Here is a 14,361-nt window from a genome sequence, read left to right as displayed (position 1 = left end):
AACAACTCTGGGTAATCTCTGAAAAACTCTTCATCGACCCACACTGCCTTGTGGGTTCCTCGATCCTTGAACTTCAAAAAGTACTGTCTGACTTGCTTCTTTGAGCCATGGCAAAATCAATGCAACAACAATCGCTCTGGCTCCATGACTTCATCTTCATCAATGATCTCGGGCTCTTCTTCTTCAGAAATGTCCTTCAGAGGTGTTCCCTGAAACACTTTCAACCAAGAAACATGGAAAACGTTGTGCATTGACCATGAGTTAGGCAATTGCAATTTCATAGAAACCTCATTGATCTTTTTAATGACAGGAAATGGACCTTACATTCTAAAAGATAACTTAGGACACTTCTTTTCAACTTAAGACGTTGCTTTATGATTCTTAAATAAATCCACTCCCATTCCTTGATAGAAACATCCTAACGATGCTTGCTAGCCTGTCGTGAGTAAGACTCTTGAGCTTTGCTTAACCGAAGCTTCCCCCTCTCAGAAATCTCTTCCAACGACTGACTTTCAGCATTGACATCAAGCATTTGACTGACGGAGCGAGTCAAAAGTGATTGGAACGGACGGTCAAAAGCTGCCTCATACGGAGTCCTACCAATGGCAGAGGAATAAGAGTCATTCAAAATTGCTTGAACGAATGGGAGACAGAGCTCCCAATGAGACTGATGATCATGCAAATATGACTTCGAAACATCTAAAGCCAACTGATTGTAAATTTCTGTTTGACCGTCTCACTGTGGATGAAAAGCCGATGAAAAATTCAACTTAGTGCCAAAATTTTCAAAGAGTACGCGCCAAAAATTGGACGTGAACTTAACATCCCTATTTAAAACGATTGACTTTGGCAAACCATAGAGGGGTTACTAATGCTTTATGAAGAAACCGTGCTACAGCTTGTGCGGTGACGGTGGCCTTACAAGAAATCAACATGCAAAATTTGCTAAAACGGTGAACAATTGTCAAACATTGAGTGTTCCTTGAATGCAAACTAGGTGGAAGGTTAATCACAAAATCCATAGAAATATTCTGATATTCCTGGCTCAAAAACTAGGGCTAGATTTCTGCTTGGGCGTTACTCCAGCCTGGCCCAATGCCTATAAATTGACTTGCAAGCCTCAGTTTTCAATGCCGTCTCTTGCGTCTACCACCACAAGGCTATACGTAATCTATTATACGGAGTGGTGCAAGCTCTTCATCACCATCTCCATAAGCTCTTGTCTCTCGTATACGGGAAGAAGAAGAAGGATATTTGTCACGTGACACATCTAACCCTATGTGTACGTGGACAAGCTACTTTATGACATGGGTTTAGTTCAGCTCAATCGACCTAGAATAAGAAGTGATCTGGCACTTTTGTGAGTCTGTTCGCAGACCGTGTATGTCCAGACACTTAGAGTAGATGCATATCGTCTGGTTACACACAGCATGATCATCAGCATTATAATCAAAATCTATCAGGAGCATTTTTGAGTGCACAGAAACTATTTTCCCTATTTTAGTCATTTCCACTTATTATTTTTAAGTGACTTTTGTTGGGAACTGGGTAGGGCAATTGGCGCTAGCACTTTCTGGCAGAACAGGCAGCAGGAGCACTTGCTCAAGAGGCAACTTCTCAGCAGGACCCCCAAGATGCTCTAGCGTTTTTGCATCACAGCAGAGAAGCTAGCCTTTTTGGATCAAGACCAGCCTTGGCGTTTTTGTTCAGCAAATCAGCCCGGCGACAACAAGACACAGCAGACAACAGTTCCCCTAGCGTTAGCAGTTTCCCCCCGCAGATAGCAGAATTCAGCCCTAGCGTTTTTGGTTGCAGATCAGCCCTTGGCGTTTTGCAGTTCCATCGCGACAGATCCAACAAAAAGACCAATGTTTTTCAGTTTTCAGCATAGACACCCCGCAGAACAAGTCCCGAACCTCCCAGATCTCACCTTCTCGCAACAGATCCTTGCCGCGCGATCAGATCCTGTGAAGTTTGCAGTTTCAGCCCAGAAAACACAGATTTCAGCATTTGCGTTTTCAGCGCGTCATCGCCGTCGTCATCGACATAGAGTTAGAATTCAGCAGATAAAGATTTTTAGATTTCAGCCAGTAGCATTTTCAGATTGCAGCTCGTCTAGTCGTCGTTCTCAGCGTCGTCGACATCTTCGGCAAGTCCAAGCATTGTAGAGATTTGTGCAATCAATAGTAGACGACTCTCGCCATAGAGAGTGGTGCCTTCGGAGGAGGGTTTGACAACATTCTGGTGTCGTATTCTCTTCTCTCTCTATCTCTCAGTCTCAGCACCTTCATTCACAATGCTCACCACTTTGTTTGTGTCCATTGCACTCTCTCACTAAAGGAACGGAAGGCTCTCCCTTCCGTAAGTAAAAGGAACCTTGAGCACAGTTCGGAGCACTCATCTTGAACAAAGCAACATTCACTTTCCGCTGCACCTTACATTGGTATCAGAGCTTTGACAGTGTTCTGTATCACTCAAGGAAAGAACCACATAAATTTTTTTTCTTGTTGCGGTCACACGTAACCCAAGACCTCTTGGGCGTGTCGATTCCTAATCATGTTTTTGAAGAGTGGCAGGAAACCCAAGAAAGAAGGGCTTATCCAGCCTCCCCTTGTTTCTCTTTTCACTCATTGAGAGCGGACCGCGCACTTAGCGGCCGACCAATCGACGTGTGGGAAAAAGAAACCTTGGTGTGAGCGCAAGGCCGCCAAGGGGTGCGCCCTCGAAAAAGAGCAGAACTCGGGTGAAGAGAAGATCCTTCTCTAACACAGATTGCAAGCGAAAGAAGAACCTCCAGAACCTCTAGAACCCCAAGGCCCTGAAGACCCTCAAGAACTTAAGAACCTCGGTCCTCAAGATTCAAGAACCCACGAACCAAGACCCGCAAGAATCCAAGTTCCTCATGACCTTAAGAACCAAAGATCATAGTGTATGGTCATCACCCAAAGCGGAATGGACACTTCGCATGGAGGTGATGGGCATGACAGTAGCGAAGAAGAATCTCACCACCCAAGAGGTTGTTCGGACCCTCCCCCTTCCCCATCTACGCCACGCATTGTACCAAATCCTATGGAGGCTTTGGTCAAGTCGATGATAGACATGATGGCACAACAACAAGAAGCGAATTGCGTTGCAATGGCACAATAAGAAGCGAATCGTGTTGTGATGGCAAAACAACAAGAAGCGAATTGCGTTGCAATGGCACAGCAAGAAGCGAATCGCGTTGTGATGGCTCAACAAGAAGCGTAGCGCGTTACCTTGGAGCTTGAGCGTCAAGAATGACAGGCATCCTCCAAGGAACGGATGATTCGCGAGCGTGAACAAGCGCGCTTGGCGGACAAGGAACGAAAAGAAAGAAAAGCAGCTTTGGAGCGGGAGCGCGATGATGCGCCCTTGGCGGCCGAAGAAAGACGAGTGGCCTTAGAGGCCGATCGTGAGGCACAGAGAGAATTACGTATGCAAGAATTGGTTCGACAGGTTCTTGCTTCAAAGTCCGAGCCAGCCAAAGATGTTGGTAGTTCATCAAGTGGCGCAAGCCGAGATTCGGACTCCAACAATCCCGTCACAAAGAAGATCCAGTTCAGTAAGTATGATGGTAAGATGGATGCTACGGTTATTCATTCTTGGTTGCTTCAATTTAATGCTTATTTTGCGACAACTAAGAAGACATGGAATAGCAAGGTTTTGACGGCAGCTATGTACCTTGCCGGTGATGCCATCAATTGGTACCATGCATGGCAAGAGGCACAGTTAGCCGCGCACCTAGAGGAAGCCAACGAACTCACGCCACTTTCCTTCAATTAGGTTGATTTCCAAAACAAGCTCAAGGCGCGGTTTATGCCACCTCAGTACCTCGCACGATTGAAGGACGATTGGCGCGGTCTCAAGCAAAATGGTATGTCAGTTATGTCTTTCTCTAATTGTGTTTTGCAGCTCGGCACTCAATTACGCAAATCGGATGCGGAGCGCAAAGAGGCATTCCTTTTTGGATTGGACGAGTATATCAAGTATGATGTCGAGGTGCTCGATCCAATCGATCTCAACAAGGCGGTAGCGATTGCTCTCGCACAGGAGATGAAGCACAACAAGGGAAAGCCTAAGGAAAACAAGACTTCCACAAGTACCTCTAAGACTTCGCAGAACCCTCAGAATGGTAAGAATGGTAAGAACCGTAACTCTTTTAACCAATCTTCCAATATTCTCTCAGAAAAGAACTCTCCAAATGAACCTAAGGGTAAGGCTAACACAATTTGCTAAACCGAAGCTCACTCCAGATGAAAAGCTAGAACAAGGAATTTTAGGAGGATACATCACGTCGGAAGAGCAAAGTACTTATTCTAAGGAAGGTCGTTGTTTTCATTGTCACATTAAGGGTCACATAAAAAGAACATGTCCTAAGCTTGAATCGAATGAATCTAAAGAACCCACAGAACCCACTTCCTCTGTCAATGCAATAAATGAGAACACGAGTGTGACCCATGTTGGATTAAAGGCCTAAATAACCCCTTTTTGTACATTTTTATACTTTGTCCAGGTTCAATATGAACCTGGACACATTTTTAAAAGGTCACTTATAATAAAAGTGGGAAAACCCAAAACTCACTTATTGAGTTTTCCCCAAAAACGTGAGCCCTCTCTCTTCTGCTAGCGCTTCCTCTCCTGCTGGCCTTCGCCTCCCCTCTCTGCACACACACTGCACTTCCTCGCGTGCTCTTTCACTTACACACACCGCCGCGCGCTCATCAACTGATATCAGAGCCCGATTAGGGTTTGCCCACAAACCTGCGAACGCTGAATTTCAGCCAAGAAGGTCAACTTTCTCGCGAGATTTTGCAATTTCGTCGCCAAAGGACTCGTCCCCGGACACTAGAGAGCTCCCGATAACCCAAATTGACCTAAAACAGGTTGAAATTAGGTAAAAAACAGGAAATTACAGGTTATGACAACGAAAATACAGGTATTGCAAATGATATATTAAGGTATGGGAATACTTTTGCTAAGTCCCCGCTACCCGAAAACCCTGAAATTGCCGAAAAACAAGCCCTAAAACAGGCGTTTTAAGCAAATTTCAGATTTACGCAGGTTTTTGCAAATGTTTTTATGGTGCGATTACATTGGGGAAAGTGCAAATTGATGCAATCTATGCACGTTTGACAAATTTTGTTTATGTATGACCATTTGTGGCTCAATTTTATGCAATTTTGATGCTACAAATTGGGGCTTTTGCGCTTACATGCTTCTAAAGGCTGTGTATTAGCCTTATGTATGTCTTCTGAGGCTAAAAACAACTAAATTTTTTGTTTTCGAGGACAAATTCGCTCGCTTAAATTTCCTGCGCATAAATTTCAGAAATTGAATTTTGTGCCCAAATCGACCTATTTTGCCCCAAATTGCTCTTGTGACCATTTGGAGTTGTAGTGCACATCTTTGTGAGACTGTACTCCGATTTTTGCGCATTTTGCCCAAAAATTCAGCGTATTATCCCTCTTATTTCGTGCAACTATGGCCTTATCTTCTTCGGATGTGAAGAACCTCTTCGAGATTAGGAGGTTCGATGGTAGAGGTTTTGATCTTTGGAAAGGACAGGATTCAAGGAATCCTATTTCTTAAGGATTGCAAAGGGACACTTGAACAGGTGAAGCCACAGAATATGATGGATGAAGCATGGGTTAGCATGAACAGGAAGGCCGTTACATACATTAAAATGGCCATGACCGATGAGACCGTCATTGATGTGAAAGGTCTCACAACTGCTTTGATGTGTGGGAGAAGTTGAAGGGAATGTATGAAAATACAACGCCTGTCAACCATGTACACTTGATGCGAAAACTTGTTGCCATGCAACTAGATGAGTCCAAGAGCGCGGCAGAGCACTTGTCATTATTCGCAGGTACTTTGTTGCAACTACAGGATTCTGGCTTGCCCCCTTTTGATGATAAGCTGAAAGCTATCTTCTTGCTTATGACCTTATCTGAGTCATGGGAAACTTTGGTGGTTTCGTTGTATGTTCAAACCAAGGACATAGACTTTCGGGAAGTGTTCTCTCTTGTTGTGAAGATGATCACGTTGCGTGTATTGTTTGCCATAGTGGCTACTCTTGATTTGGAAATGGACCAAATGGATGTACATACCGCTTTTTTGCATGGTGATGTGGAAGAAGAGCTTTACATGAAGCAACCAGAGGGTTTTGTCATCCTTGGCAAGGAACATTTGGTATGTATGCTCAATAGAAGCTTGTATGGGCTGAAACAATCATGTAGACAGTGGTACAAGAAGTTTGATCGCTTCATGCTTAAACATGGTTACAAAAGAAGCCATGCAGACCATTGTTGTTGGGTTAAAGGCCTAAATAACCCCTTTTTGTACATTTTTATACTTTGTCCAGGTTCAATATGTCCAGGTTCATATTGAATCTGGACACATTTTTTAAAGGTCACTTATAATAGAAGTGGGAAAACCCATAACTCACTTATTGAGTTTTCCCCAAAAACGTGAGCCCTCTCTCTTCTGCTAGCGCTTCCTCTCCTGCTGGCCTTCGTCTCCCCTCTCTGCACACACACTGCACTTCCTCGCGTGCTCTTTCACTTGCACACACCGCCGCGCGCTCATCAACCCAAGTCTCTCATTAAGTGTTATGGTCATGTGAAGCTCAACGTTTTGTCATATTGTTTGACCCAAGCAGTATGCATGATTTTATTAGTGACTCTCTTGTCGAAAGAGCCCGCTTGGAGGTTCGCAAGACATCTCCTTTCGAGATGTCAAGCTTCTCTCCCGGTATGGACTCTCTCATCACGCAAGAGTGCCTTGATGTTTTGTTCACTGTTCAACAAGTATCCTTCCACAAAAAATTTTTAGTCTCTCCTCTTTCAGGATGTGATATGCTTTTGGCGCTCATTGCAGATTCGATCGATTAGGAAGAACCGATCTTGGCTCTCGAGTCCAGGTCTAAAGAACCCCCACAGGAAGTATTATATGTTCGTATGATTAGTCAGCACGCATTGTTCGAGTATTTCATTCGTGATGCTTTCCTGTATTTTAGTCACCGTCCTTAAGTGATCCCTTTTCAAAGGCATGACATATTGTACGATGAACACGATTCACTCATGAATGAGCACGGATGTATGCGGATTACTCATGAAAAGAAGAAATGTTTGCATTCAAGGAATTCATATTCCATGTATCTTCCTTGGCATGACACAGTGTCAGCAAGAGCACAAGAAAGATTGAGCATCAAGCATCGGCACAAATTATTTTTTTTTGTCACGTCAACTTGGATATTAGATGAATATGCAAGAGATGTCATCACACGACTTGGCATCACTTGAAAATGACTGAGAAAGATACATTGGATGACTATTGCCAGAGGTTTTGGAATACTTGTTTGCTAGTGTCTTCGTTTCAGAAGATTACTTTCAAAGAACAGATTGAGCAGTTTTGCTGTGGTTTGCTAAAGAGATTCAAGACTATGCTCTAAACCAGAAGTCTGACTCCATTCAGAGATTTATGGGACATGACTAAGCAACGATTTGGAATGCATGCCGGCTCATTACCTTATGCGACAGACAGGATAGTATCCACCTCAAAAAGTCAAGAGTTTGCAAGTGAAGAGAATGGATAAAGGGAATCGAATGACAACTCATCACTAGATTCTGGAGAATCAAAGGGTTTTGATGAACTAAGGGAACTAGATGCAAGTTCATCAAAGGATTCCAGAGAAAGAGAAATCAGATGATAGTGCGTCTTAGGGTTCCGATGATTGACACTGACGTGCCAATGGATAGGGGAAGTGAAAGACGCTCCCCGTAGGTCCCAAGGCTCAAGGAAAGAAAGAAAAAAGGGAATCAATTGGTAGATCAAAACATTCCCCTGACCCAATATAGGATTTTGAAGGAGATCAGTATGATTTAGATTTGAATATTGCTTTTGCCAAGGTGCACAAGGCAGCCGACAAGATTCGTCGCGATTTGCAACTAACGGAGGGTGATCTGGGTGCTCTTACGGTTTGATAAGGCACGTCTTAGGAAACGAAAGGGAGAGCAGCAGATTTTTTCAAAGCTAAGAATGCAATACTATGGCCCTTTCCAGATTAAAGAGAAGATAAATGATGTATCCTTCAGACTGAAGTTGCCAGAGACTTGGAAGATTCACAATGCTCTTCATGTGAGTCTACTGAAAACTTTCAAGGGTGAGGTGTCAGTCGACAAGGAGCCTGAGGAGCAACCTAAAGGGAAAGAGAGCGAGGAGATACTTGTTCTGGAACAGATACTGGCTCACGAGGAAAAGAAAGAGAAAGGTAAAGTGAACGGCAGCGCTTAGTACAGAATTATACGGCATTGAATGCGAAATGGATGGAGAAGGAGGACCTAGCAGATACTCCTCAGATTTTGGAACTTCACCTTGAAGCATTCGGTTTAGCTACCTCTCATCTGACTTGTTTGAGTGCAGGAACTGAAAGACGAAATGAATGTAGCCTTTCGGTCTTATAAATCTCTATAGACATGATCACAATAAGGATTAGCTAATCTGGCATCAGTGAGGTCCAGGATGGATCAAGATGCGGTTACTAAATACGTTGCTGGCAGTCATGGTCTGAGATTTGGAATGAAGTTTTTTTTGATTGATTTGTCATGTGATGTCATGTGCAGTGATGTAGATTGTCGTCTTTGTACAAGTGCTAGATGTGTCATGTCTAGTGCGTCGGTACTTAGAGTCAGTGTCTGCTAAAATGATTTACAACCTCTGTCTGTTTTGCAGACGTAATCGAGGGCGATTACAATTCTTTCAAGAGGGGGGTATGTCACAAATTGGTGAAGTGGCATGTCCTACCGTCCGATAGGCTGATGACGTGACACTATGATGTGCCAAACATGTGGACATATGACGTGGCAGGCAGGCAGTGCGGAGTCGCAAAACGCGCTCAAAGCTGACTCTATGGACGCCACAAAACGCGTTGACATCAGGCTATACAGACGTCCGCGATTCATGTTGCTGACGTGGCATTACTCTACGGATTTCTGCCAGAAGCTTTTTGGGCCCTATGCTTTTGAGTTAAAAGCTTTTGAGTTTTCTGCTTTTGGGGCTCTGCTGTAAGCATCCCTTGTATCAATAAATAAATCCCAAGGGTCTCACTTCTCGGAGCATATGGACGCAGAGTCTGAGAGCGAGCACCCGGGGGAGTTGCACTTTGCTCAAAGATTTATATAAAAAGAAATACCGAAAGGGGCGCCAGACTTTGGGGCCAATACCTCTGGGTCATAATAACTATATCACCCTTGGTGATTAGCACTGATAACTTAGACACTAGGTCTTGAAGGTCATTTTCATCTTTTCGCAGAAACTTTTTTTATGTTTCATTTCATCCAAGCTACCTGTGAAGGTTGTCGACAACTTTCAACTTTCACCTCTGTGTGGATGCCATCCAAATTAATGTTATACCCCTTTTTGCATTTTGTATTTTTGTTTCCTTATCACTAGTCTCAGCTTCACAATAACTCTATCACCCTTGCTGATCAGCATTAATAAGTTAGACACTAGGTCTTGAGGTCACTTTCATCTTTCACAGAAAGTTTTTATATGTTTCATTTCATCCATGCTATTTCTCCGTCACATTCGCGAATGCCTTCAATAGTATAATTTTTCATGGTGGGACTTTAAAAGAAATTTCTCGAACATTCTGTAATCAGCTTAACGATTTTGTGTTAAGAAATAGCATTCTTGTTCTTGCAGGAGACGAGCCACCAGAGACACTTTTTATGAGAGAATTGAAACGCCGAGGATTGTCAAAGGGGTCTGAGGAGGATGAAAACAGATCCGGCTTAGGGACTGAAACTAAAGTAGATACAGGTGAACTCAAATCAGGACCTCAAACAAATTCAGATCAAAGAAAACAATCAATGGCATTAAATAGCGAAGGCCTTGAGGTGATTTTCTCAAACCCAAAATAAGTAGATCAGACAGTGAAGCAGTTCATTTAGGGCTCCTGTTTTGAGGGTCACATTTTAAATCTTATCAAAGGATCACTCATCTCTGTGCTAGGTGTTTTTCCATGTAGAAACAAGGGCAAGTAGTGTTTGTTTAACGACATTTAGGTGTCATGCTGTCTTTAGCTAAGATATTAGAAACTAGCCTCATAATGTCTGGCCCCTAGATCTTTAATACTACTGAAATACTTGCTTGCTTGGTGTGACGTCCATGTTAACCAGCCAAGTTTGGATTGAATTATCTAAAGAGAGAGGGCATCAACTCTGTTGCATTTACTCATGCCACCAACCATACCAACCTTCTTGAAGCCTGGTGTTTGAGGCCTTATCCTCAGCTTCTCAATATCAGAAAACTGTCCATGTTTGCAGAATTCCATGACACCTAGGTTGGCTAGTCAAATTATTACACATTTGTTTATCAGCTCTATTATACTATAAAGGAAAAGGGCCTTCTGATGTTTTTGGTGATCTGATTATTGCAAGCTTATTGCTTAGTTTTGTTTCTCTCTCTGGGAGTCACCTTCCATGGGCCACGATTTTCTATGAAAGAGTCAGCAGATGCTAGACTTGCACTTGGATATACAGCCCTGGGAGTACTCGAGAGACAGTGTGCAGACCTACAGTTTCAGGAGCCACGCACAAAGCTATGTTTGTTTGATAGACTGGTAACTCCGACTCTCCTCTATGGAACGGAGGTGTGGGGGCCTATCCTTTACCATCATTGGAGGGCACCACTAGCAAGATGTGATGGACTAGAGAGAGACCACCTTGATGGATGGGAGCATATGGAGAGACCGCTAGTGCTGATGATTGCACACATATTAGATGTCATCAGTACTACATGATATTTTGAGGGCTGAGATGGGTGCGGTCCTGTGGTCACTTAGGGGCTATTTTGAGCCGTGACTTTTTTACACGAGTTATGGGAGCTATCACAACAACAATTGTGCACATGGCTGGCTTTACATGGTTTGAGTATGGATGCACTCCCACCCTTTTATTGCAGCTTGGATTGGCCTTTTCTCAATCTCAGTCGCATAGGCTCAAACTGGGTTATTCGATGGATATTGTGAAATTGGATATCGAGCGCACATGGATCAAGCCTTCTCATCCATTGGGCGCATAAATGGAACATAATCAGAAACATTTTCTACATACTTTTTCAGGTTGTTTATCATATGCCCTCCATACATGGACATACACCTCTCACATGGTATTAGGAGTGCTATTGGGCAGATGTGAACCTTGTTGCACAATTTGAGATTGGAAACCGGTAGGTATGAGGGTATACCATGAGAGGAGTGTATATGCCAGATGTGTCAGCATGAGGCAGGTCAGAGGAACACTTTTGTATGTCGTTGCACTGTTTACAATGAGATCAGGAGGAGGCACCGTTGTCTTTTCCGGGAAGTCTTTGGACCGTTGCGCCAGATTATGAACTTTGAGGATCAAAGGTGCCTAGGGCTCTTTCTACTCGAGCTTAGGCGCCATAGAGAAACTCTCTTGAAAGATAAGGGAGCAGCAAAGCTTAGACCACTGACACAGAGAACCCTCACAGACTTTTTTGGTGTCACTCCAGCAGCTCCAGAAGCTCCAGCAGAGTCTACATGCCTACAAGAGAGGCCCCACCAGAGGAATGACAGTGGACAGGGCTATGGCCATTTTCAGATCAAGACATCCACGACTGAAAATTCGAGCCATCATTGCATGTCAGTGCAAGAACGATGGACGGTGACTTTTGGAGTGTCTCTCCCTGCCAAGGCACACATTGATAGAGATTGAGTAGGACTCACAAAGGCTTACGACCATGAGGAGTTTTCTCCTTTCTATATATTAGGATTTTAGTTAGGATGATAAATTTCATATTTGTACCTTTGGTCTCATCAGCCACCTTAGCCTCTAAGAGACACTAATGAACATTTTCTTTTTCTTTCTCTGTCAGGACAAGGGTCCTTAGAAGGGGATGCATTTGGAAAATATAGGGGACGCCCTATATTGTGTAGCATATGGTGGGGTCAGGTCAAGGGTTCTTAGGATTGGCTAGGCTAGGGGGATGCTTTTGGCAAATATAGGGGACGCCCTATATTGTGTAGCATATGGTGGGGTCAGGTCAAGGGTTCTTAGGATTGGCTAGGCTAGGGGGATGCTTTTGGCAAATATAGGGGACGCCCTATATTGTGTAGCATATGGTGGGGTCAGGTCAAGGGTTCTTAGGATTGGCTAGGCTAGGGGGATGCTTTTGGCAAATATAGGGGACGCCCTATTTCTGGAAGGAGCTCAGGGGCCCAAAAAAACATATGGTGGGGTGGAGTCTAGCATGCTAGTCTTCTTCTCTCTTTTCGCTCTCCCATTCTTATGATGTGTGCCCCAGAATTTTGTGAGAATTAATGAGAGTCGACTCAATCGTCTTTGATGGGCTTGCTGCACGTAATGCATTTGTATGCATATGGTGAAAGAGGTCAAGCAGCAATGTACAGTAATGGAAAAAGTTCCATTTATCTTTAAAGAGGGGGTAGAACACTTCTCATTTGAAGCATCATGATAAGACCCTTGTTGAATGTTCCACATCTCGTTATCTTGCTGTGCATTGATTTTGCATTGCTTCCAACAGATTCACAAGAAGTTATTAGCACTTTGAAATCATTCTTGCTCGTCAGGTGTTTTTTTATTAAAATTATAGGGTCAAGATTCAAAAAATTTGATGTTTTTTTGCCAAGATTAATACAGCATATCAAATATTTCACTGCCTAATGTATTGTTTCTTGACTAACTGAACCTACAGCCTCCAATAACCTTACCTTTATCTTGAGAACTAAAGGATTCCTAATTATAGCTGCTGATCATGAAAAAATTTCCAGAATTGTTATATTCAAGCATGCTGGGCTTTTGCTTTGCAGGGCTTGATCCCACGAGCTCAATCATTGTTATCACTTGGAGGAAGTTTTTTCTTGGCATTCTGGCCTCTCATAATTTCAAGTCTTGCCGTGTTTGTCGCTTTATATTTTGTAAGTACTTGGACACTTTGTTGTTTATTGAGTTTGTCATGTTTTGCATGTTTTGTCAAATTTCAAATTAACATGTAAAAAACAAAGGACCAGTATTATATACCAAGCATATACAAATGTAAGCTTTGCACCCCCAGATGTCTTTAGAATGGATATACATGTCCACAAAGCATGTTTGTTGTGCAGCTATAGCACACAACGTTAATGATGCATTGGAGACAACATCGGACAGTAGTGACATACCAGCTACTTTATACACATGATCTTCTTTAGGCCATTCCTGGGGAAGGAAGTAGAGTCACTACAAGTTATTTTAGATCCTAGGCTTGTACAAAGCAACTACAGGCATGAAAGTATTGCCATGAACACAGTTTTACCTCTTTTTGAAGTGGAAATTAGGGGTTATTGGCACATGTAACATATGACGGGACTCCATGTAGGGGCAGACTTTAGGAATAGGAAACATATCACGCTGTCACGTATGTGTTTAATGGATCACTTTCAAGGCACCATCTATAAATCTGCCCAATCCACAACATAGAGCTTATTTTTTGGCATTGTGCACTAAATGCCCAATCCACAACATGCACTGCATTTGCAGATTTGGCATTAGAAGTAGCCATCTACAAAAGCAGTACTAGTTGTCAGAGTGGAGCAGAAGCGAGAAGGAGAAGGGGGGGAGAGAGATCGGAAGAAAGAGGCAGCATGGTGGTGACAAATCAGGTTCTCTTGGCGATTATGTGGTATATCACGTCCTGCTGGATTTTTTCTAGTTTTTGTATCAGCCAGATCCAGCAGCTGATTAGGAACTTCCTTTGGTCTGGGCGTGATGGACAGCCCGCCCAGGCGAAGGTAGCCTGGGCAGTTATCACTCTCCCCTTGGCCAAGGGAGGGTTAGGCATCATCGATCCAGTGGATCAGAGTAGAGCCCTGCTGGGGAAGCTTATTGTACGAGGACTCCTTCCTGGCTCCGAGCCATGGAAGGAGCTTCTCTTTCAGAGGATTCAGGCTCGAGCTCCCCTAGCAGGTGGCACATGGGCCCCAGAGATCAGGTGGGTATTCACAGAGATGAGGAGGACATGCTTGAGTAGAGGCTGGGAGGACTGTTTTGCATTGAGTATCCTATGAGCTTGGGAGCTCCTCCACCATGGCCTATCTCAGCGCCCACCCTCATGCGATGAGGAGCGGGTGAGACAACCTTTGATATGGAGTCCTGCAGTCCGCACAGAGCATGGACATATGCTGGGTACACGCCAAGCGATTGGCATGGGGCCCCTTAGCAGCCAGCCCAGCACGCAGTTTTGGAGAGTGGCAGCCCTTCAGCAGTTTACCAGAGGAGGTTCAGATAGAGCAGCTGAGCCAGTTTAGAGGAGGGC

General features: G+C 43.8%; 1 protein-coding gene across 1 annotated transcript in view; it reads left to right on the top strand.

Annotated features, from left to right (window-relative positions):
- Nucleotides 1-14,361, top strand: part of LOC147457450 (tubulin alpha-6 chain) — an 85,256-nt gene that overhangs the window by 53,499 nt on the left and 17,396 nt on the right. The window contains exons 2-3 of the mRNA XM_086513589.1: nucleotides 9,727-9,920; nucleotides 12,878-12,985. Coding sequence (XP_086369715.1) covers nucleotides 9,727-9,920; nucleotides 12,878-12,985 — 302 coding nt within the window. The remainder of the gene's footprint in view (nucleotides 1-9,726; nucleotides 9,921-12,877; nucleotides 12,986-14,361) is intronic.

Source organism: Adiantum capillus-veneris, chromosome 5 (genome assembly GCF_014529385.1).
Source record: "Adiantum capillus-veneris isolate H3 chromosome 5, ASM1452938v2, whole genome shotgun sequence".
NCBI classification, from domain to species: domain Eukaryota; kingdom Viridiplantae; phylum Streptophyta; class Polypodiopsida; order Polypodiales; family Pteridaceae; genus Adiantum; species Adiantum capillus-veneris.
This window is presented reverse-complemented; position numbering and strand designations above follow the sequence as displayed.